General features: G+C 32.6%; 2 protein-coding genes and 1 long non-coding RNA gene across 3 annotated transcripts; 1 reads left to right on the top strand and 2 right to left on the bottom strand.

The window, feature by feature from the left end:
* Positions 1–1,062: 1,062 nt before the first annotated feature.
* LOC146919184 (uncharacterized) lies at positions 1,063–1,272 on the bottom strand. The gene is made up of 2 exons (XR_015011365.1): positions 1,136–1,272; positions 1,063–1,099 (listed from the first exon to the last, which is right to left on the bottom strand). It is a non-coding gene; the product is annotated as an uncharacterized LOC146919184 (long non-coding RNA).
* A 581-nt stretch (positions 1,273–1,853) lies between these two features.
* Positions 1,854–10,615, bottom strand: SPA2 (SPA1-related 2). The gene is made up of 8 exons (XM_085712437.1): positions 10,533–10,615; positions 8,938–10,405; positions 8,223–8,380; positions 6,722–7,559; positions 5,365–5,511; positions 4,041–4,358; positions 3,343–3,402; positions 1,854–2,737 (listed from the first exon to the last, which is right to left on the bottom strand). Exons 2-8 carry the CDS (start codon positions 10,345–10,347, stop codon positions 2,546–2,548), a joined length of 3,123 nt encoding a protein of 1,040 aa, XP_085568563.1. The 5' UTR covers positions 10,348–10,405; positions 10,533–10,615; the 3' UTR covers positions 1,854–2,545.
* Positions 10,616–18,592: 7,977 nt separating this feature from the next.
* Positions 18,593–24,523, top strand: LOC146919182 (uncharacterized). Its single transcript, XM_085712436.1, has 7 exons — positions 18,593–19,819; positions 19,923–19,988; positions 22,524–22,668; positions 22,765–22,983; positions 23,361–23,550; positions 23,663–23,858; positions 24,069–24,523. The coding sequence occupies exons 1-7, from the start codon at positions 18,663–18,665 to the stop codon at positions 24,181–24,183; spliced, it is 2,088 nt and encodes a 695-aa protein (XP_085568562.1). The 5' UTR covers positions 18,593–18,662; the 3' UTR covers positions 24,184–24,523.
* The last annotated feature ends 790 nt before the right edge of the window (positions 24,524–25,313 follow it).

Below are 25,313 nucleotides of genomic sequence, written 5' to 3'. Positions count from 1 at the left end.
ACTAAAGAAAAAAGAGTTTGAAGTTTCAAATCAACAAAGAGTAAAATATTAATCTATTAAAGTAACTACTGACATTTATCATTCAAAAAAATGTGTGAAATATGGGGTTCAAATACCGACTTCTGTATATCATAATGTTCCTGCCAATTAAACTAACGAACAAATAAATTAAAAGATAAACAAATAAATTCTGTTGTTACTTTTAACCAATAAAATTACTTACATTTTTTTTTTGTCAAATGGTTAAAAATTTATTCTTTAATTTCTAAAAGAAATTACTTTTTAAGGTGAATAAATGAAAAATCTGAAGTTGGAACTTCAGACCCTACATGTTGCAATGTCTCCACCAAGTTGTTCGCACTAAGTTACACATTTAATTATTGTGCTATATAAAATAGGTTACGTGGATTTTTTTCATCAGTTTAATAATAATTAACTATTGGACTAATTAATTAGTGTTACCTCATTTGCAAGCTAAAATTAACTACTATAATTTGTGTTCAACATTGGAGGATGAAGAGTAGAGTGCACTTTTAGCACGTTTTGTTGCTGTAAATGAACGGATACAATTTTTGCAAGTTTAACATTGGAGGATTAAGATTGCACTAAACGAACGGTTTTAGTGTCGTACAAAAGGCACAAAGATCTATTGCTATTTTTAATAGTGCTAGTACAATGTTGTTGAAAATGTTAAATGGAGGTCTAAATTTACCCATATTTGATATTCACTGGACGACCCATGTTAGTGGTTATTATAAGCTAAATGTTGGCGCAACAGGTCCGATAGATAATGAAGGGAATTTGCTAAAGACATGTGTTTTCTGAATCTTATAGCGGAATCTGATACTTCTAATGTGGTTCAGGCGTTGAACACTCATCAACAATATCCCAACTATGTTGATCTATTATTAGAGATTGCATTAATTTTAATGTCTTTTTTCGTAGTTTAAGTTTCTTGCATGTGAGGCGTGAGGTTAACCAAGCTGTCCATTATTTAGCTCAATATTCTCTTCATAATCTAGACTGTATATAGACTCCACCTTATATTTCTGCAGTCTTGACTTTAGATTTATTGCCGGACTTTTATTAATGAAATTGTCTTTTAACGCAAGAAAAAAAGAAAGAAAAAAAAAACGATACAGAGGTTGATTATTACTCAACCTAGACTACTTTGTGTATGTTTTATGTTAGAATCTATTGGATTCATGATTGTTTTGAATACTTAAATCATCTAAATTGTTCTCAAATCAATTGCATCCTATTGTATTTTTTTTCTTCTTTCCATTTCTTCAAAATAGACCTGCAATGGCGTGAACTTTTCTTCCAACAAGATTGTGTTCATCCAAACGTGACTCATCCTCCATCAACAACAACTCACGTGACTTATTCCATGCAAAAACATATAAGAGTAGTTATTAAAGCCGTATTTGACTCTTATTCCGAATTCAATTTTCAAGACCCAAAATAACAATGACACACTTGAATTTACCTATGTTTATTGCTCGGTGTAAATGATACAAAAGGATGCAATATGATGTAAATGATATAAATGGTATTAGTGAGTAACATTACTGACACAAACAAAAGTAACATTAGAGAATAGCCTTAAAACGGTTACTGATCAAATGGAATTTAACATGGAAGGTGAGTTCCTTAGGTGTTACCGTTACATAATCACACTAAAGCTAAAAAATGGAGAGAAGTGGAAATATAGAGTAACAGTAAAGAAAAGAGTTTGATATGTGTTGTGGGACTTTTGGATAAGGGTGCCGCATAGTGGCAATGCAGTATAGAGAATGACACAAAAAGTTCAATAACGCAGCAAAAATTGCCTTGCATGGCAAAACAATGACTGAGATGTAAACAAAATAGATTAAATCAAAACGATACATAGTTTCTGCTATAAAGAAAAACTGTGCTTGATTTACATGCATTTGAATAGCAACCTAAAACCAATAAATCCATGTATGTTACATTAATATATACAATCATTGAGTAGAGACAAAACAAAGAAGGAGGTGTTACAACTGAAACTAAATGCTTCCCTTTTATGGTGGCGAAGCTATTTTAACATTTTACAAACAATCATTTTTTCCTACAAAACTGCAATTGCTAGTCCTTTGTGAATAAAAAAAAAAATATGAAACGGACCACAATACAATTTCCATAGGCTCAGCCAAGCACTTTGCAGACTTTGAGCTTTTTTCGCTCCAATTACAAAGTCTCAATCTTTTCCATATTTGATACCAGGAAAAATTATGTATAACAAGCCTTTGTTAAATATGACATAATGACGGTGTGGAATTCTGGTTTAAAGTCTAACCTTGCTTATGCTCATTGGGATGAATCCAACTTCAAGAAGATCGGGATTTAGATTGCAAATCTATTGCTCCATTCAAGTATTGTGGAGATTGTACCTTTCTGCGTCAAATCTTAAGCCAAAACTCGAGATGTATAAAGGGTTTCTTACAATCCCCAGCAAGTTGATTGGCCCGAGTGACCAGGGCAAAAATGTAGGAGAGCCATCGTCAAGGGAAAACTTTCCTTAAACCATTTGTAACACTTTTATACATCCACTTGAATTGGCAGCAAGAAGCGTGTTTGATTTCCCTCTCCAGCACACACTTGAAACAAACTGACCATGGTCATCATCAGTCTCTTTACCAGAGATGGGATCAATAGATCCAAACTTGTGTGAAGTAATTGGCATGGGAAGCGACTTATAGTAGGTGTAAACCTGCAAGAAAATATAGATGTAATCCCAATGAATATGACTTCTGCATAAAACTCAGGCCTTCATCATGGTATAGTCCTTCTAAATAGGTTTTCAGTATAACTTTAAAATGAAAGTTTTCATTCAATATTGCAAATGTAAGAATGCAAGTCAAAGATATCATCACAAAATTACCGCATGGTAGGATTTGCGAACTCATGTATTAGAGTTTGTCGATAGTTACAATTTTACATTAGTGCAATTAACTAAAACTACTAATTGCAATAACATGCTCTAAATCCTTTTTAATTAGTACTCCCTCCGTTTCAAAATGAGTGTCGCTTTAGCCAAAAAAAATTTGTTTCAAAATGAATGTCACTTTCGGTTTCCAATGCAATAACAACTTTTTCTTTTCAATTGTACCCTCAATTAATACTCTGCACACTACTTCCAAAGTATTACTTTTAAAACTAACCAATAGTTAATAAGGATAATTTGGTAAAATAACCATTATCTTTCTTTTAATCATTGCATTTCTTAATATGTGTGTAAACACCTAAAACGACACTCATTTTGAAACGGAGGGAGTAACATTAAACAGATAAACATTGCTGCAAAGTAATATATACCTCGTTTGATTCTGAACCGCATGCAATATATCCATCAGCAACAGACAAACCCACAAAATTCTGTCAAAGCGAGGTGGAGGATTTCAGTCAACCAATTTGATAAAACCATAAACAAACATTGGTCAGAATAATAACACAAACGAAACACAGGTAAAATTTCTGATCCAGATATAGAGCTAACTTGAATAAACTTTTCTACGAGTTCTCGTAAAAAAAGAACAGGTTATTTTACTAAAAGAAAGAAAGAAAGAAAGAAAAAATAGTTTGAAACTATCTTGCAATAACCATATGGGTAATAGGCATGAGCATTCTAGGTAATAGCTTCTTTCATGAGTTGATTTCAACTTCTGCACCTCAATTTTTTTTTCAAAAGTTCTCTGGTTTATATTCTCCATAAACACCTATAAGCTAGAAACTAAATACTAATTTCAATGATAAGTTTATATAGCTAGAATCTAATCCAATTCCAAACTGAACCAAAGTAGTTGTTCATCACAAACGTGAACAATTTATTTTTGGCCGAACGCGTGCACACTTCATAAATTTGACTAGCCATTCAGATAAGGAAACAATTTGAAGCCCCATTTAACGCCCAAATAAGTAAAGTTTTAAAATGGAAGTTTAAAAGGCTCTGACAGACAAACCTTACAGGTTCCACAAACATAAATTTCATAGTGTTATAAAATTTAAAACCATACCTTTTCATTAGTATGTCCAGACAGGGTTAGGCTGCGAGCACTAGTGGATGAACCAACCGAAGAGGTTTTATTGAGATCCCAGATCTTCAATGAATTATCAGTAGATGCAGAAACAAGTGTTTCAGAGTCTAAGAATTTGACATAGCTTACAGCTTTACGATGGCCAGCCAATACACACCAGGGACTTCTAAGATTGCGAAGATCATAACAGTAAGTTGAGTAATTCGCAGATCCAAAGGCAAGCAAATGAGAGGAATGAGCAGAAAATTGAACACAGCAGACATTAGCAACATTCCTGATTGTGCCCAAAGAATTTCTCTGTGAAAAATTTGCACTATATTAGCTCTTCAATGGTTATTGCTAAGAAACTATATTGTATGTTTGGCAGTAGTTTGAGCTGAACGGAAAATACACTGATGCAAAATTTATGTTTCATGGCCATTCAATATCTGTCACTCTGCTGATGGAAAGACAAAGACTGAATTTTTCACGGGCTTTGTTTCAATTGATGTAATAGGGTGAAATGAAATGAAATGGAATGGAGTGGTATGGAATGTGATTCCATTGTTTAGATTTTCAAAAAAAATGAATGGAATGGAGTGGTATATGATGGGATCCATTCCATCCCATTTCCTCCTCTTCCCTAATTTTTCTTCCCCTCCAATTTGGAGTATATAGGATGGAATCCACTCTCTTAACTTGCTAATTTCAAATTATCCATACTGTACAACAACCACTTTTATCTACTGCCTCATGAAATTATAGCTCTCGACCTTGCCTATCCAACGCTCAAACTTGCATGTTCTGTCCATGTTCTTTGTGTTTTTATAAACTCTTCTCTTCTTCCTAATAGCCCCTTTTATTGGGTTGCCAGCTTTTTCGTCTTCTTTTTAATTGGTCTTCTTTTCTTTACAGGGAGAAATTTTCAAATCGTGTTTTTGATGCATATGAACGGTGGTTATCAAAACTTTTGAAGTTCATGTTGTGTTGTCAAATTTTCATCCACCACCGCACTATGGCATGGCGGATTTTGTGCCCGCTGCCAGAGGCACAACATCTATTATATCCACAACAGACAGCTGGGTCATGTTTATATGGCGATTATTTGGCTGGCCACCATAATCTGCTTTTGATAGCAGTGGTATAATGTCATAAATACCAACAAAAAAAAACTCAGTAAGAAGCAACATACGATTACATTGTAACCCTAGTTTTTTGTTGGCTATTGATTTTCTGTGAGGTGAAATCTGCACATTGCATGCTTACATGCATGTGTGCCCGTGTGTGAGTACGTGCGTGCATCAGTGCATGGGAAAGGGTTTACCTCACTGATGCTCCACAGCTTGACAGTACAATCATCACTTCCACTGGCAAATTTTGTAGGGCATACCGGAGAAAAGTCAACAGACCAAGCCCTCTTTTCATGTTCACTGTATTGAGAAAATTCTTGACCCGTACTAGCATCCCATAACTGAAAATGCATTGAAATATTCATACCATGAATAATTCTGGTAATCAGAGAGTATGCCAATTAATTACATATAAATAGTTATATTCTCAATTTTACAAATGATGATTGGTCAAGATAGGGTACAACCATGTGAACTAATGCCCTTCTGCATTTAAGCAAACAAATATGATTGCAAGCAACTCTATATTTTGATGCTAAATAATCATGCCACGCACAATCTTGGCTGGCCTACAACAATGTAGGAAGCACATGTTTCGTTCAAGAAAGTATATGTATTCCATGTACGATGTTGGTACAATAGCACAAAGTCGCAGAATAAAATGACATTATTTGAGAACGTCTTAGAAGAAAAAGAACAGGACTTTCAACCTAGACGGTTAATCTACTCTTTTGTTTTCAAAAAACAAATGCAAGTTTATAGAAGTCCCCATTTTTTACTGGTACATGATGATTAATGAGAATTTTGTAACTATAAAGTATATTATATTGATGTCCACAAGCAACATGATTGTAACCCCATAATTGTATCCAACGAATGAATTGTATCAAATGATATACTCCCTCCGGTCACATTTATAAGCAAAAAAACACTTTTTAGGTTCATTGAATACATAATGTATTTGGTCAATATATAGACCAAATACATCATATATTCAATGAACCTAAAAAGTGCTTTTTTGCTTATAAATGTGACCGGAGGGAGTAACAAAAGTATTCCCAGCATACTAAATACATAAATAACTTCATTTATGCATAAGTATAACAAATATGCATGCCTAGTACCAATACGACTGTTTCAGAGTACTACTTTACAAAAGTTAAGAAAGAAATCCACTCAAACAGACAAGAGAAAGTTACACATAGTGACATAAATAATATAATCCTATGTGTAACTTTTAAGAATCATAGAAACCAATATCATATGTCAATGTGCTAACAACTTGCCATTAATCAAATGATGGAATATGTGATGTTAGCATGCGAGGTTCTAAACAAGACCAGCCACTCTTGAGAAAATTAAAACTATTCTCTCCATTTAGGGGCAGTGTTATAACCCAAATATTCAAGTAAAGGATGAGTAGACCCTCTAAAGTAAACCATTTAGTTTTGAATCAGATACATTAATTCCACATATATCACTAAGGGATACTGCAAAGAATGTCTTTCTCAATGATAAAACAATAATTCAAGCGGTGTCTGCAAAGTATACCTTCACTACACCGTCGTAGTCTGTAGAGGCAAGATAGTTCTTAATATAGCTATTCCAGCAAACACAGCTAAGCTTTGATCTGTTTGACATCTCAACAGCAGGATAATGGATATCAACAGAGTCATTGCAAAGTGTATTGAAGTCAAAGATTTTTATTTTCTTAGATATCCCAGCAGAAGCAAAGTAATCTTCATCCCGGTCAAAGCTTAGAGAGCATATAACATTTGCAGGATTGTTAAAATCTGCATTTCTTAGTATACCCCGCACTTCAAGTTTGTTGTAACGTGCATACTTGCACAAACCATCAAAGAAGGTTCCTAAAGCATCTTTACTTATATGCTGCTCCCCGCCTTTTTGGGTCACAGACCAATTCTCGCGAGTTCTTAGTATATCTTTATCTGGGTGATCTGTGGCATCTGTTTCAGAAATCTGAACTTTGGATCTCATGGAAAAGTAAGCACTTTCAAGATGGCCTATATTTTTCATCAATCTCAGTTCATTTGTATTGGAGATTGGGGACACTGTGGGCGGTCTTTCTACACTCAAAACTTCCTTTTGAAGAGGCAAAATCTCTTTCTGACATGAGTAATTGTTCTGCCAGCCAGAGGAAACCAAGGATTTTCTTAAGCCATGCCTCCTCTCTGCCTCTTCTATATCTGATTCCAAGCACTCTAATTGTTCAACCAACTTGGAGGCATCACCCTGCTTCTTCTCTTTCGATGAGATGAGGAAATGCAATAACAATTCCGATTCTGCATCTTCTTGGTCTATACATGATGACAATTCCTCATTACACAACTCCTGTAATCCATTAATCACTTCAGATTGTAGGATTTCCCTGTTATGTGACAAAAGTTTTAGCTTTAGGGAAACATATCAACAGAAGTTAAAGATTTAGGAAATCATATCAATAAGGTATGACGTTTGTGGTCCAAATTATAGAATTAACAGCATATAGTTTGAAAATATGCCAAAATATTTCACAGAGACTGAAAGAGAATAACATTTAAATAAAAAATTATCTGAATCATTAAATCAATCACATACATATTATTTAATAAAGCTCATTTCGGCAGTTAGTAATATCAAAGAGAGAAGCAGAAATCTTAGAGAACAAATATTTCATCTATATAAAACTTCAATGTGTCTGCATAAATAAATAAAACAGGGTACACTTTTTAGTTAATAATTATGAAAAGGAAAAAAGAATCCATGCGTCTGCATAAATAAAACTTCAATAGTCTCCTTAAATGGAAATGTGGAGGGTTGCCCCACTTATAATTCAGGCCATATTGCTATCTAATGTGGGTCTCTCAACAATACCTATGGCCACCAACGTAAGGGCATGCCATGATTTAAATAGACATTGTTCCATATTTACAATTTTATCAAAGAAACAAAAGATAGATTTGTAGATCGGATGTTAATGACTAATTTTTACATATAGTTCTAATTGAATTAAATCACATGTTAACTACACTAGACAATATTTCAATAGTACCCTGTTGTTGGACGTGATGATGGTTCAGGATGCAGCAGCCAGAGACAAAATCCAGCTTCCTTAGGATGTTCTGATAGGAAAGCTGGAGGAAGAATCCTATGATGAAGATCAGACATTGCTGCAATATGCGCTCTTTCAGAGTCAAAATGACCTAGTAGCTGAGAAATGAAAATAAATAAATAAGCTTCTGACTTGATGTTTACTGTTCCAGTGAGAATGACTGAGAACAATATCAAATAATTTAATTCATTGAAAGGTTTGTCAAACCTTATTGCACATTAAGTTACTTCCAATTATACCAATTAGTTAATATTATTGACTAGAAAGATCTATACTAAACACCCGCATGGGTCTTCTAATCAACCTGAAACGAGGCAGCCACGTTACTAAGAAATGTACGTCATATCTGAATTGGAGTCTTACTGGGAGGATGTCAGAAAGCTAACACTAAGTATAGGGAAAAACCAAAAGGCAAAAATCAACTTCATAAATTTCCAAACAACACTAATGCTAGAAAGCCATGTTGACCTCAAAAATATATAGACAGAAGCGGGTCTTCAACCATACTACACAAGTTCTATGTAAAAACACATACTACACAAGTTCAGTGTAAAAACGTATCTCATTTTGAGGAGTTATGAATAAATATTATCACATAACATAAGAAAACTGCATTTAAATAATGAACAAAGGTATCATGAACGGGTCTACACACCTCGAAAAGGAGGACACCGAGGCAGTAGATGTTTGATGATATTGTGCAACCTCCCTCAGGACTCGCATACCACTTATTTTCCCATCTTTCACATATCGAATTACTGCTAAATGACAATTGACCTGAATTAGATACACGAGGAATGCTAGACATTCTCCCAAAATTATACACAGAAAATTGGTTATCTTCCTCATATCTGTTACGATAATCTTGTGATCCAATTGAAGGCATTTGAACTTCATGATGATTAGCAGTCTCAGGACACAAGTCACTCCCAGTAACCCTCGCACTCTCGTCAAATTTTTGTTTCTTGGACCCCATATCAACAGAGGAAGATGTTACTTGCTCGGACACCCTTTTACCTGCCGTTTGTTTTTGAGTAGGTAACCCAATGTACATGACCTGGTTTGATGGTAGCAATTTAATGTAAGATGGATAAAGGTTATGCAACGCTATTCCCCGAGAGTGTGAGTCATCCACCAAATCCACAATTTTCCTAAATATATTTAAACTTTCCACTTTGCCTGATTTGCGCTGGCCAGATTTTAACCATTCTCTCAATGTTACACCGTCACATTCAGTCGTGCTAGATTTAGGCACTGCAGCATCGCTGTGAATCGGAAACTTTGCAATCTTGGAACCACGGTTCACTGATACATTAGAGTTTGACTGAGCACCAATACCAGTCTTCATTTGTTTCTGATTTGTATCAGTGCTCGTCTTCATCTGATTCTTATTTGCGCCAACGCCAATCTTACCCCAATTCTGATTCGCATCACCGCCTGCCTTTGTTTGATTTTGCTCTCTAGATTGGACATAAACGTGATCAGAAGCTGGACCTTTACGTACAACACCCTTACTCTTCAACGTATTTTTAATAAAATACTCAGCAAACCCTGATTTGGATATCATCTTTGTCCGTATTCCTCGATGAACATCACCTGCGGGTCCTACACCCTCCTTACTTTCCGCAGCCGCCAAATGTTCAACTGCATTACTCTGACCATCACTATGCGATTTTCTAGCTAATAACTCCGGAAACGAGGTGGATCCAACATCCTCCCAAGCACTAGACGTAGCTGCGGGCCCACTACTAATCAACCCAATATCACTAATTGAATTCCCATTCCCTGAATTATTTCCAATCTGATAAAGATTCTGCCAATGTTTATGTTGAACTTGAGTAGTAGAAGTACCAATATCAAAACTAAAACCATTGTAACTTTTTACTGTTAATTCTTCAACTGTTTCATATGGATGTTGTTGTGATGTATCTGCTGCTTCACTAACAGTCTCAACTACATTTTTACCATCATATTGGGATTTTAGGACGACATCGTCTTTGTTCTGACGCTGTGAATCCTCAACAGCCTCTAACTGAATTCTTTCATCAACTAATTCTTCATCCATGCCTTAACTTTAACAATTAAGTATTTTCCATATTTAGCTATCAATACAAAAATTAAAACTGTCCATAGATAAATCAAATAAATTAAAACAAAAACAAGTTAGTTGAATTAACATTAATTAGAATTAAGCAATAGAGATATGGAATTGGAGAAATAAATAGTGAGAATTGAAAGGAAAGGACTTACATGAACAAAAGTCGGTTTGGAAAGAAAAGGTTGGAGAAGCAACAACACAACACGCGCTCTTACAACACAAGACAATAGCGATTGATAAAGGTAAAGTCATATGTGGCAATATACAATACTCGTTTGAACAAGATAAACCGGCTTCATTGTCGGGTTTGATCCGACCCGTCTATAATTCCTATCTCCCTCAGCAAGATTATTTCTTTTCTTTTTTAATTCTAGATGATCCCAAGTCAATTCTTAAATAAAATAGTACAGTAGTAGTTTTTTTTTGTCGGATTTTACTTATTTGTCAAACTCTTAATTATCACGTTACCCTCCCTTAAAAAATTGGAGGGTTAGCACCAAAAAAAAAAACATAAGTTGAGGGAATCAATGCAAAAATATCAAATAAGTATTGTTTTATTTTTTCAAAAGACACTTTTAGCAAACTTAAATAACAAATTTTTGTATAAATTAATGAATTCAATGCATTGAAATTGAATTGTTTGACTTTTTCAATAAAAATCTTACTTAATTAAAATTTATTAAAGAATGTCTTTGAGGCACTCTCTTGGATTTTTAGACATGTATTGGCTGCATTTTGTTAAAACTTTAGTTATAGCAAGATGTCAGACATAATGTCTTAACAAGTTGGTACGACATTAGAATGTGTTTTGATCCGCTTCTTGGAGATTCGCTTTTAATCGTGAAGATTTTTCATATATATCTAAAGATTTGTATCACGAGAAGAGTTGACTAAAATAGTGTGTTTATAGAAGCAGAGGAAGGTGGTTCATGCTTAACTTAGTCCTTAAGAATGTTGTCGCAACATTTAAAGAAACATCTGATCTGCTTCAGAATACTTATGCTGAAATATCGAGAATTCAGCTGATCTTTAGCCAAGATTTGTGCCTCACACCTATTCTGCATCCAGTCTATATAGACAGAGACAGAGGACCTAAAAACTCACTGAAGCCACAATTGAAAAGAGTCATATAGGGTTTTAGATTGTCTTTGTTATTTGTGAGTCACTCTCATATCACTTTGATATTAGAGTTGGACTTTGTAATTTAATTGTAATGCTCTGAATCTCTCTAAGCTTTTAAGCACGAGTTGATTCCTTTTATAGGAGAGTGTCTCTATTATTTGTTAAGGATTTCAAGGACGGTCACTGGTTTGTAACTAAGAGGAAGTGAGTGTGGGTTCTCATATTTAGGACTAGTGAGAGTCTTGGGTAAAGTATCACGGGTAGTGATTAAGTGAGAAGTTAGTAGGCTGGTGAAAGCTTTTATGTATGCTTCGGATTGATACTACTATAGTGAATTTCCTTCATGGCTTGGTAGCCCTCAGATGTAAGTGAAGTTGGATCGAACTGGGTCAGCAAATAACTTGTGTCTTTTACTGCATGTTCTTGTTCTTTTAAAATATTTGATATTTTTGATGACAAGATGTTATGACATCTTATGCGACTTCTAACTTGTCTTAACATTGAGTTCAACATCTATTATACCAAAGTACCAGAATTTCACACTCGTTAGCAAAACTTTTTTTATTTTATTTGAATGAACAAGTGTGGTTATATATTTGCCTACCTCAAATAAGTGTATCTCTCAAAAATTTGTAGAAACAAAAAGGTTTTTTTAAGAGTTAAACAAATTTTTAGTCTCTATAAATGCAGTCAATACCGCTTTAGTCCTCGTAAAAAAAATGACAAGTGTTTGGTCCTTGTAAAAAAATTCAGCACGTAGTTTTAGTCTCAGTTAAATTAAAATTTGTTTAATTATGCTTAAACTCTTCAATTTTTGAATGTTTTTTTACATCCTTGTTTGTTTAGAACATTATAATAAGTTCCTCCAAAATGATTGAGCTCAAATTTTGAGTTTTAGGTCCAAATTTTCATTACTTTTATCTTGAAATTTTGACGTTTAAAAAATCATATTTAATTTATTGGATGTTAAAAAAAAATATTGTAAAAGAGTTTCTTATAATGTTTTTAACATGTCTATAAAAAAAATCTTTTAAAAATTTAAGCATAATTACATGAATTTTAATTTTATAAAGACCAAAACATGTCATTTTTTATAGAGAAGATAATTGGTTGTATCATGTTTTCGACATGACAACACCTTTATCAATCTGATTTTCAACAATTATTTTACAATTCTTTGCTCACATGTTAAAGAAAATCAGGTAGAGAAAAATGAAGAGATAATGCACACAAGACTGTGTAGTACATTTCAACTTAGTTCTTCAATATCAAAACTTGAATCATTATAACTTTTTACCGTTAGTTCTTCAACTGTTGCATATGGAAGTTGTGATGTAGTTGTTTTACCAACAACCTCATATTGGATTTTAGGATTTTATGGGTTTTGGTTTTGAGTGAATACATGTCATCATCTTTATTATGACGTGAATCCTCAACAACTTATAATTGAATTCCCTCATCAACTGATTCTTCATCGCTTTAGTTTTGAATTTTTTAACTTCATCAATTAGGTCATCCCCATATTTAATAATCAACATATAACCTTGCATTGTTTATGAATAAATAAATTAAATACGTAGAAAAACAAGTTTCTTGAATTAACATTAATTAAAAAGAAGAGGAATTAACATTAATTAAATATGTTAAGTTGCTGAATTTGTGGGATGTAGTAAGACACTTTGGAAGGAAGAACACCCGTTCTCAAGTCTCACCATACACATAACAACATCGAACAAGAAATAAGTATCGGTAAAGCAATAGACAAAACACTTGAGTTTAAGTTAAACATTGTAAAGGGTTGGGTTTCGTCATTGGTTTCGATCTAACCAAATTATAGAAGTGGAAAATGATATTTGTACAACCATTTTGGGACAATTTTTGTGACAACTTTCTCTATTGTTTTGGTTTCCATGTCAATGCCTACTTTTCTTTGTAAATTTAAGGTTGTTCCAAAAGTTCTAACACAAATGATTGTTCAAATAACACACCTCTTTTTGGTAACCACTCATAATTTCTCACTCCCACACATTATTTAACTTCTTAATTTTTTATTTTAATTATTAAAAAAATAAATTAAATACATTTTAAAAAAATTCTAAAAAATTATATTATTTACCGAACACTTTGACATGAAATAAGTTTCCTGAAAATTACGTTCCATGGAATAGTATTTCCAAAATTTTAATTTTGATCATTGAAACAAACACACTCTTATTTCTCATATATGCACCGGATATGATGTTATGGAAATATGTTGTGTGTTGGACACGAGTTTGAATCTTTATTTAAGATGTGTGAATTTTGACATTAGATTATTTTAAATAGAAAAACACATTGTTTTCTTTTATTTTCATCATCAATCTCATATAAATTACTTATAAATTTTCCTCTCAATTTCGTTTATATTATAACCAAGTTAGTAAATAAAAATTGATCAATAATAATTGTAATGTTTGATCTCTTTATTTGACTAATATGATATCTATGATAAAATGTAAAGTATACAATTTTCTTCAACCTCCAAGAGATGTTTAAATTACATTACTCTTTACTCTTTGTAATAAAATACAAACTTTCGTATTATTGTATGTCAAACATATTAGAGAATTGTAACTTTACATCTTGGTGTGAAAACTACAACATAAGTCAACCATTAAAGTTACGCTCTAAAAAAAAATATGATCATATCAAATAATAATGTAATTAATAACAAATGCAAAATATTTACAATCAACAAGAACAACATCGAAGTGGTTGATATTTTACATAAAGTATAGTAGAGTTAAAAAAAACAACTGATGTTTCAAGCTAAACAGGTTATTTGACAATACATGTCATATGATAGATATGGATGGTCATATTATTGTATTCTATCTATTATTTATATTGCATGAGTATTAGTTGTCTCTAATAATAAGTATTAATTGAACAAATAATAAGTATTAGTTGTCTCTAGAAACAAGTCACTTATTATTATTTCAGGATACATTTGTATGATACTCGTTCCCATCTTCTGTTTGAAAACAATACCGTTTTAACAGACCCGATTTTTATACTTTAACGTACTCTATTGAAAGTGTGGAGCACAAAAAGGCATAGCGAACATTTTCCCCATCAGATAATAATAAGTATATGAATGACGTTTTCACATGATATTATGCTACATATTTTGTTGTTTTATTGCAAAGTTCTAACACCTAGATTTAACCAAATAATAAGTGACTTATTTCTTCTTTTTCAATCAATTGGAAACAAATATATCCTGAAATAGAGAACATTGTTTTTTAAAACACATATCCATCTAAAGAATTTGCTTTGTTAACATAACAGTTATGAGAACTTCATAACATGAAAACTTGGAGTTTAACATTGGTTCCAATTGAAAAGAAAATAGTTGCACAACCTACTTGGACCACCCAGCTCTTTCCATTTATTTCTATTCAGATGTAACGCTGCAGCAGAAAAAAAAATGAAAATATGAGATTTAATTGTCACAAATAGAACAAAACATGACAAATCAAACAAGCCGCGGGGTGTGAAGGTAACAAATATTTTTTGCATTGTGAACAAATAGAACAAAACGTAACAAATATTTTTTGCATTGTGAATTCATTCGCGGGGTGTGAAGGTAGCGGATGTACCAGTAGATGAACTGTATAATTCTCTTGTGTCTTTTCTTCTTCCCATACTCTTTTATTTTTCCGCATTCATAACTTCATAATTATTTATTGGAAAAATTATCAACAACACTAACCTTGTAAAAATTAACCAATAATCCTAGAAACCTAATTCACCCCCATAGGTTGCATTATGAACTTACATTGTGGGGCAGCGAAAAAGTAAGGTTGAAGACTTTCCTTTCTCAATATTGTGGTAGAGTTAGCCTAATCATCAACTTTTAAACTTCTTCCTATAACTATCGGTATATGTCTTTGACGGCTCGTTTCGTTGACAACAATTGGAAGTTAAACAAGAAGGTGTTGCGCGTCCTTAAACACACTTATTTACATCATATATATTTTTGCTTGATTCATAGTACTCATAGTCATACATCCAATCAAAACATGTTTTCTACAAATATACAGTTACATTCAAATGAAGTAGAGTGAAATAGATGTAATTATTGCTATGTATCTAAAAAAATCAAAGGAATATGAAGGGAAATACATTTCTTGTTTGCACGAAAATCGAATGGCCTCTGAAAGAAATCGTGTTTGGGACTTGACAGAGAGAGTTTCCACGTAATCTCTCCTTCAAACGATAAGTAAAAACATTTCAAAATCAACTCAAGTTCATTTCCACAAAAGTAACTAATAAAAACCAAAAACAAGACCGAGAGAGTTTCCACCACCATTACGCCAGTTTGCAACCACCATCACCGTCGTCGCACCTCTCACATGCCACCTTAATTATCGTCTTATTCCACATTGAAAATATGCTCTCTTCTCTCATTGTACATGTTGCCACTCTTAATCACCAACATTTTTCTAATTAGATGCAAATCTCTTTAATCCTTAAGTTTTTAAATCACGGGTTGTACAACTTAATAGTTCTAAAACATTTTTTTCTTGTAAAAACTATTAAATGGACTATCTTAAGAGGATTAAGTGGACTTATATATTTTTAAGGATGAATAGTGTTTTTCACCCCCTGTAATATAGGCCATTTCCGGTTTTCACCCTTATGAAATTTTCGGTCCGGTTTGCACCCTTGTAAATTTTTTTTTCCGGAAAACACCCCTCCCCCATCCAGCTCATCAAAATTGCCTATGTGGCACTGACTTGGCTTTTTCTTTTTGTTTTTTTTATATTTTTTTGCTTGCCACATCAGATATTATTATTAAAAAAATTTAAAAATAAAAAAATAATTTAAAAAATTCGAATAATTTTATTTTTTGAAAAAAATTCTTAAATTTTTTTTATTATCAAAATTTTTACGACTTTTTTATTCTGGAATTTTTATTTTCAAAATTTTAAAAATTAGAAAAAACAGAAAATATAATCACATTTTTTCGAAATTAAAAATATTTTAAAAAAATCTGGAATTTAAATTTCAAAATACTAAAAAGGCAATTTTTCAAAATTCTTAAAAAAGGTTAGATTTTTCATTTTCATTAAATATTTTCGAAATTAAAAAAAGTTTCATAAAAAATCTGGAATTTAAAAAAAATCTGGAATTTGAAATCACATTTTTTCGAAATTAAAAATATTTAAAAAAAATCTGGAATTAAAATTTCAAAATATAAAAAAGGTAAATTCTCAAAATTTTTTTAAAAAAAAGTTTCATTGAATTTTTTTAAAAAAAATTTCTTTTACAAAAAAGAATTTCTGGGAAAAAAGTATAATCACATTTTTTTAGAAATTAAAAAGATTTTAACGATTTTTCATTTTCATTAAATATTTTCGAAATTAAAAAAAGTTTCATAAAAAATCTGAAATTTAAAAAAAATCTGGAAAATTAAAAATCTGGAATTTGAAATCACATTTTTTTGAAATTAAAAATATTTAAAAAAAATCTGGAATTAAAATTTCAAAATATAAAAAAGGTAAATTCTCAAAAATTTTTTAAAAAAAGTTTCATTGAATTTTTTTTAAAAAAATTTCTTTTACAAAAAAGAATTTCTGGGAAAAAAGTATAATCACATTTTTTTAGAAATTAAAAAGATTTTAACGATTTTCTTATTACCAAAATTTATATTTTTTGTATTAAAAAAAACAAAGTTTTTAATTTCAAAAGAAAAATCTGAACTTTTTCGAATCATTAGCCCCAAAATGGATTTTCGTTGGAATCTTTAGCCAAAATCGAAAAATCTTCATAATTTCGAAAAAAAAATTCTATTTCAGAATCGAAAAATTCCAGATTTTTAAAAAAGTTTTTCGAAAAGTTTTGGCTTTTCGAAAAAAAGTTCCAGATTCGAAAAGTTTTTTTAAAAAAATTTCGTAAAATCATTTGCCTTTTTTGTATATTGAAATTTAAATTCCTGATTTTTTTTAAATATTTTTGTTCGAAAAAGGAATAATGTGTTACAATTTAAATTCAGATTTTTTTGAAAATTAATTCCAGATTTTTTATTATCAAAATTTTTTTAATTAACTTTTTTCCCAGAAATTTTTTTTTGTAAATTTTTTTTTTTTTATGAATTTACCTTTTTAATATTTTGAAAATAAAAATTACAGAATAAAAAAGTCGTAAAAATTTTGATAATAAAAAAAAATTTAAGAATTTTTTACAAAAAAAAATTTAAGAATTTTTCAAAAAAAAAATTAATTTTTTTTTTCAAAAAGTAATTTTCAATGTTTTTTAAATTACTATTTTACTTTTTAATTAATTTTTATTATTTTTAAATTTTTTAATAATAATATCTGATGTGGCAAGCAAAAAAATTTAAAAAAAAACAAAAAGAAAAAGCCAAGTCAGCGCCACATAGGCAATTTTGATGAGCTGGATGGGGGAGGGGTGTTTTCCGGAATTTTTTTTTTACAAGGGTGCAAACCGGACCGAAAATTTCATAAGGGTGAAAACCGGAAATGGTCTATATTACAGGGGTGAAAAACACTATTCACCCTATTTTTAATCATCGAGTTGTCAGATCGTAAATTGTACAATTTGATTGTTCTCAAAATTACTTTTAAAGCAAATCAAACAAACTCACAGCAATCTATTGTTTGCATTCAATATATATATTTTTTCATTAAATCAACAACTTTTGTATCATCAAAATTATCGCAACACAAATACTTTCTTTAAAATCAACCAACGCACAAACATTTTCTACCCTAAAACTACATAGTTTTTAATTTTCAATCACATAAAATTAAAGAATGAGATTTTCTTTATTCATTATTCGGGCTTTCCCATACACCCTAAAATATTTTGAATGATATAATTCTAACAATATAAAAACACGTTGAATACATTCTTCAACACATGCAACATTGCAACATTTCAGATCTCATAATCGAAACAAGTGAGAAGGGTGGGAAAAGAAACTTTAAGTTTGAGTAAAAGCCCAATTAACCATTAAATGTTTTTGAGCCCAAAAGCCCACCAATAAACCTCTTTGAATCAGATTTACACCTTCAACAAATACACATTCTTCTTCTTTTCCTGTATCGTCTTCTTCCTCTTTCTCTATCGTTAGGGTTTTCCAAACCTTAGCCATGTCTTCTTCCAAAGATGCAGACCCAACCCTAGGTTATCTCACTCGAAAAGACACCGAAGTCAAGCTTCCACGTCCAACTAGGGTTAAGAACAAAACCCCCGCTCCAATTCAAATCACAGCGGAGCAAATTCTTCGTGAAGCTAGGGAGCGTCAAGAAGCCGAGATCCGTCCTCCGAAACAGAAAATCACCGATTCAACCGAACTCGGCGAGTATCGTCTCCGGAAAAGAAAGGAATTCGAGGATTTAATCCGGAGAGTTCGGTGGAATGTCAGTGTTTGGATTAAGTATGCACAGTGGGAAGAGTCGCAGAAGGATTTTACACGTGCGCGTTCGGTTTGGGAACGAGCATTGGAAGTTGATTATAAGAATCATACTCTGTGGTTGAAGTATGCTGAAGTTGAGATGAAGAATAAGTTTATTAATCATGCGAGGAATGTTTGGGATCGCGCGGTTACTCTCTTGCCGCGGGTGGATCAGTTGTGGTATAAGTATATTCATATGGAGGAGATGCTTGGCAATGTCGCTGGGGCGAGGCAGGTTTTCGAGAGATGGATGAAATGGATGCCGGATCAGCAAGGATGGTTATCTTATATAAAATTTGAGCTGAGATATAACGAGATTGAACGAGCGAGAGGGATTTTCGAGAGATTTGTTTTGTGTCATCCTAGGGTTGGTGCTTGGATACGCTATGCGAAGTTTGAGATGAAGAATGGCGAGGTTCCTAAGGCGAGGAATGTTTATGAGAGAGCGGTGGAGAAGCTAGCGGATGATGAGGAAGCAGAGCTGCTTTTTGTGGCGTTTGCGGAGTTTGAGGAAAGGTGTAAGGAGGCAGAGCGTGCTAGGTGTATTTATAAATTTGCACTTGATCATATTCCGAAGGGGAGGGCTGAGGATTTGTACCGGAAGTTTGTGGCATTTGAGAAACAGTATGGTGATAGGGAAGGGATTGAGGATGCTATTGTTGGGAAGAGAAGGTTTCAGTATGAAGATGAAGTGAGGAAAAATCCGTTGAATTATGATTCGTGGTTTGATTATATAAGATTGGAAGAGAGTGTCGGGAATAAGGAAAGAACTAGGGAGGTTTATGAGAGAGCTATAGCTAATGTTCCTCCAGCTGAGGAGAAGCGATACTGGCAGCGCTATATTTATTTGTGGTATGTTTGATTTGAATTCTGTTTTGTTATCTGTTTGTTTATTTATTATTTATTGATTTTGCATTTTCTTGTGGTATTTATTATTTGTCTGTGTATAACTTAGGATTAATTATGCACTCTATGAAGAACTCGATGCTGGAGACATGGAGCGAACAAGAGATGTGTACAAGTAAGCAGCCTTTTGTGAACTTCCAAGCATTTTATTTAAATCTCTGTTTTGTTGGATTTGTAGTACTTTCTGTCCATGCTTTTCCTGTATTGTAAGCATATTTTTTACGGGGTATCTTTCCTGAAAATCTTGCTAGTCTAATAGTATATTGTTCAGTGAAAATCACTGTAAGCTTTTTATACCAATGAGGTTGTGGGTTTTGATTCATTCACGGTTCTTAGGATGGGATACTGTTTTTAGAGCAGTGGTTTTGTTTTTGCCTCCTCTTTGTTTGATGCAAGAGCTTTATGATCTTTTCTGGGCTAAATGATTTTGCATACATTAAAATAGCCTCTTTTAGAATGGTTTAATTACGCTCACTTTTAATTTTTATTACATATTAATAATGACTATAGGTACCTGGTTGATGTTAGAGAATATGTGCTACTGTTATTTCAACTTGATTGTTAGCAATTCTTGGCTATTCTGTACAATTTTGTTTTAGTTCAGTTATACTAGTTTTAAATTAGATTTGTCTATAATTGATCCAAAGTTGAAGTGCTAGTACCTTAAGGTCTAGCGTTCTTACAAGCTAGATATCAAAGTTGCAACTGCTTTCTTTATTAAGTGTTTTTTTATTTGTTAAATTTCTCTCAGTTTGTGATTCAGTTGGTCACTGTGATTGCTTTCTTTGATAAGCAATGCTTTTTGAGTTTTGCTGTCCTTGTGGACCTATTTTTGTTGTGCTTTTGATATTGGAGTCTTTTATTATGCGATCCCTTTAATCAATCAAATTTAGGAGTGTGTATATAGGTTTAGGAGTGTGGATACTGGAGTGTTCATGTGGAATGAAAGATGTCAAATAGAGTAGGAGACCGGTGTTGGTTTTTTCTATAATTGCTTCTGGTTTTTGCTTGTTGAATGCCGATTGAATTAATAATTCATGCTCGGAGTTGATATGTGCTAAGATGATTTATAATCTGTGCATATTTTCAGAAGAAAAAGATGTGTAGTGGCTAATTTATAGTGTAGATAAAATAGTGGTTTTTTATGTGAGGAATGAAACAGTAAACCAGTGTATATAGTGGTTTTTACTCTAATATATAACACAGTATCTGTTTTTTATTGGTCTTTGATTAACCCTCAAGTAGTAGTTAGTTAGTTAGGTAAGGCTCTCAACTTAGAGTGGTGACTCCAAAATTTAAAACCTTGACTTTATGTTTGAATTATGTTTTCCTCTAGTAAAATGTTAAGACGAGACCCTATTATTCATTCTCCGATTCCTATTTTTATTTCAACTATTAAGTTAAGATAGATGCTCAACGTGGTAAGATACATTTCTTGTGGGCTTTAGTCATAACTGTTGCGTGATCCATAAAAATAGACCCTATGATTGTTTTCCCAAAAAACATAAGTGGTGGGATTCCATAGTACATTGGTTTTCTTGAATTGATAAATTGGGCTTGGTTTGCATTGGCTGGGAGCATTGGGATTGATTTGAAACTTTATGGTTTTGATGGTACTGGTTTCGAGAATAAGAAGGAATACTGCATATGTTTGAGTATTTTCCTAGATAATGAAATGGTGAAGGTGTTAACAGAATATCAACATGTTTATCATTCTGAGTGCTTGATATGTGGCTTAGTGCTCATCCTAGTTGCCCTCTCTGTAGAACTTCGCTCCACACATGTTAGTAATAAATTTTCTAAAGAAATCAACATATTACTCCCTCCGTTTCAAAATGAGTGTCACTTTAGCCAAAAAATTTGTTTCAAAATGAATGTCACTTTACATTTCCAATACAACTTTAATTTCTTACTTCCAACTTTACCCTCAATAAATACTCCCAACTTCTCTCTCACACAATTTTCTATACAACTTTAAGTTTGTCTTTTTCTTATAAAGTAAGGGCGGTTTAGTAAAAGTATTATGTCTAATGATTATTTCATTCCATTTCTTAATCTGTTTGCCAAAACCTTAAACGACACTCATTGTGAAACGGGGGGAGTATTAATTTCTGTTGTTCCACTCATGTTAGTAATTAATTTTCTAAAGAAATTAACATATTATTAAGTTTTGTTGACCATCTATCAACAGGTTGATACCAAGTTTTCAAAATAAAAAATCTATCAACAGTTTGATAGATAGAATAGTGGATAGTGCATATTAAGATTAGGAGGAGATTGGAGAGGTTTTAGACTTGGACTAGGTTTTAGACTTGAATGTAAGATATATGTTCCTGTACAACTTCTTTGCTCTTGATTCTTCAGCCACATTTGATTCAGAGATTGACTTGCTGTTTTTTTTTTACCTTTCCTGGTTGAGTTCTATTGCCATCACGGGTATTCAAGATATATGTTTCTGTACTACTTTTTTACTCTAGATTCTACAATCACATTTGACTCTGATTTCTCATCTTTGTCCATTGACTTTCTAGTTTAACCTTTTCTGGTCCAGCTCTATTGCCATCTTTTACTAAAGTAACTCGAAAAAATTATTATATTTACCATTGCAGTATTATCCTACTAAGTATTGACACTACTTTCATTTCTTTAGGGAGTGTCTCAACCAGATACCTCACCAGAAGTTCTCATTTGCAAAGATATGGCTTCTAGCAGCCCAGTTTGAAATACGTCAGCTGAATCTCACGGGTGCTCGTCAAATATTAGGGAATGCTATTGGAAAGGCTCCTAAAGATAAGGTAACATACTAATATCTATCTAGATGAAAGTATTATACTGCTTATTTTCATTGCTGCCTAGTTAACTTCACATATGCCTTTTATCTTTGTCAACAGATATTTAAGAAGTATATAGAGATAGAACTGCAGCTTGGTAATATAGATCGATGCAGAAAACTATATGAAAAGTATTTGGAGTGGTCACCTGAAAATTGCTATGCATGGAGCAAGTATGCAGAACTAGAGAGATCTTTAGCTGAGACTGAACGAGCTAGAGCAATATTTGAGCTTGCAATTGCCCAACCAGCATTGGACATGCCTGAGTTGTTGTGGAAGGTACACATAAAATTTATTTATTTATTTATTTACTGTACAAGAGCCAAATATCAGGCTATCACCAAAATAGATGTCAATATCTCAACTCTTACCTCTACTAGTTTCCTATCCTTCACCCCTCCCCACTAATGCTGCATGGCCTAACGAACTTGGCAACTCAGCACTTATTACCAATTCACGCCCCCCACCCCCCCCCCCCCCCTCCCTCCCTCCCTCCCACCCATAGCATTTCTATCCTATGGAAGCTTCTAATATAGTTGTGCCGTGCCTTAATGTGATTTCTCTTTCTCCTTTGTTGTCATCTTCTGATGCATACCATATCTATGAACCATCTATGCATGGTGGTCATAACCTAACTGTAAAATTGTTAATAACAGGCATACATTGATTTTGAAACTGCCGAGTGTGAATTTGATAGAGCAAGAGCGCTTTATGAAAGGCTTCTTGATCGAACAAAGCACTTGAAGGTATGGCAGAGCTATGCAGAGTTTGAAGCAACAGCTATAGATGAGAGTTTAGAATTATCGGAACAAGAACAAAAGGAGCAGTGCCTTCAGCGTGTGAGAAGTATGTGATCACAGCTTTATGCTCATGCTATAAATCATGATTGTATGTTTTGTTTGAACTGCAACATAATAATTTTCTGATTCTCTTCATATTTTGTTTTGTGCCTGTTTAGAGGTGTTTGAGGATGCTCTAAACCACTTCAGATCATCAGCTCCAGATTTAAAAGAAGAAAGGGCAATGCTATTAGAGAAATGGCTCAACTTGGAGGCTTCATCTGGGGAGCTAGGTGATGTCAGCTTAGTCCAGTCTAAGCTGCCCAAGAAGCTCAAGAAGAGAAGACAAGTTTCTACTGAAGATGGTTCTTCTAGGTATGTAACTAACTCATTGTTTGTCTTTGAGTGGTTTCCAAGGGTTAGTTTATATGGCCTTGTTTGCAATTTTGTCACTGCTAGTTTCTGGTATCGTTAGCATTAGGCTTGGCTTGTTGACTATGATATCCTGTGTTAAATTTGTTAATAAAACAATTTATTTTTCTCTGTCTTTTTTCCTACTTCATTCTTCTCAATTTGATTTTGCAGAATGGAAGAATTTATCGACTATCTATTCCCCGAGGAAACACATTCAACCAATCTCAAGATCATGGAAGCCGCTTACAAATGGAAGAAGCAAAAATTGTCTAATGCTGATGAATAAGAGTATCTTGTAGCTTGGCATGATTCCATTCTTGTATAACCCGGCAAATACTGTAGCTTAAGTTAAGCAGCTAAGTCAATTTTGGGTTATTAAAGTTTGTAACAGAGAAATGTAGTTTCTTATTTAAGAAAAAGTATGCAACAGAGAACAACATTTGAGAAAAATCTACTTTCCTAAAATTGTGAATTGAAAGTCATGGTTGTAACTTGTGATTTTCGTCATTAAGGAAATGTGTAAGGTCGGTACCAAAAGTCAATTATTGAGTGTACATATGTTCATAACTACAACTTTACTGTGTTACATGTTTAAATTCTAAACACCTGATTTTTTTGCTGGTTGATTTTGCTGAAGGTAATCTCAAGTTTGTATGCTTTCACCTCTATTCACGTGTTGTGGTATCTATTATTGCACGGCCTAAGCTTAACATTCAAAACTAAAGAATAAAATGTCAGGTTACTATCTCTGTTTGTGAGCTACCTATTTATAACCTCTGTAAAACACTTCCCCATTTATGTGTTGTGATGATTGTAGGTTTAATCGAGGTGTAGGAGCCATGTATACCAAACATTACATGTTTGGATTTTTCGCAAGCACTAATTGAATTGAAATTATTTTGCCACTTGTTATACAACTTATAAAACCAATGGAAATTATTATAAAAATCTTAGAGTTGTTTTGAGTGTGATTTTATATAAGTCATAAAGGTTGTTACATTTTAGATGTTTAAATATCAGTACTCATAATATTATAAGGTAAATTCTATGGTACACCTAAAGATTTGAGTGTATTGGTACACCAAATCACTAAATTAATAGTTAAATGTGTTATTTTTTGAAGAGAAAAATTGTTTTCTATCACCTATAATTATAATAATTAAATCTTATTTATCAAAAACGTCGACGAAATAAAATTTAATTTTTCTGAATTTTTAGCACTCATAATAGAGAATTATGATTATTTTTTACAATAAAATGTAAAAAATTAGTATGATTTTTATAAACAATGAAATGATATTTTCTAAAATACAAATAGCTCTTTATTTCATAAAAATGATAGTTAATTTATAGATTTTTGAAGTAAGAGTACCGGTACACCTTAATTTGCGGGTGTACCGTAGAAGTAGCCTCCAA

Source organism: Medicago sativa, chromosome 5 (genome assembly GCF_051527215.1).
Source record: "Medicago sativa cultivar Bolivia chromosome 5, Bolivia_mono, whole genome shotgun sequence".
NCBI lineage: Eukaryota > Viridiplantae > Streptophyta > Magnoliopsida > Fabales > Fabaceae > Medicago > Medicago sativa.
Note: the sequence above shows the minus strand (reverse complement) of the source record. Positions and strands in the feature narration are given on the sequence as shown.

Coding starts and splice junctions, on each gene's coding strand:
- SPA2 (XM_085712437.1), bottom strand. CDS start 10,347: ATGGATGAAGAATTAGTTGATGAAAGAATTCAGTTAGAGGCTGTTGAG. Junction 7,560..8,222: donor TCATCACGTCCAACAACAGG/GTACTATTGAAA, acceptor GTCACATAACAG/GGAAATCCTACAATCTGAAG. Junction 5,512..6,721: donor ACTACGACGGTGTAGTGAAG/GTATACTTTGCA, acceptor ATGCATTTTCAG/TTATGGGATGCTAGTACGGG.
- LOC146919182 (XM_085712436.1), top strand. CDS start 18,663: ATGTCTTCTTCCAAAGATGCAGACCCAACCCTAGGTTATCTCACTCGA. Junction 19,989..22,523: donor CGAACAAGAGATGTGTACAA/GTAAGCAGCCTT, acceptor TCATTTCTTTAG/GGAGTGTCTCAACCAGATAC. Junction 22,669..22,764: donor GAAAGGCTCCTAAAGATAAG/GTAACATACTAA, acceptor CTTTGTCAACAG/ATATTTAAGAAGTATATAGA.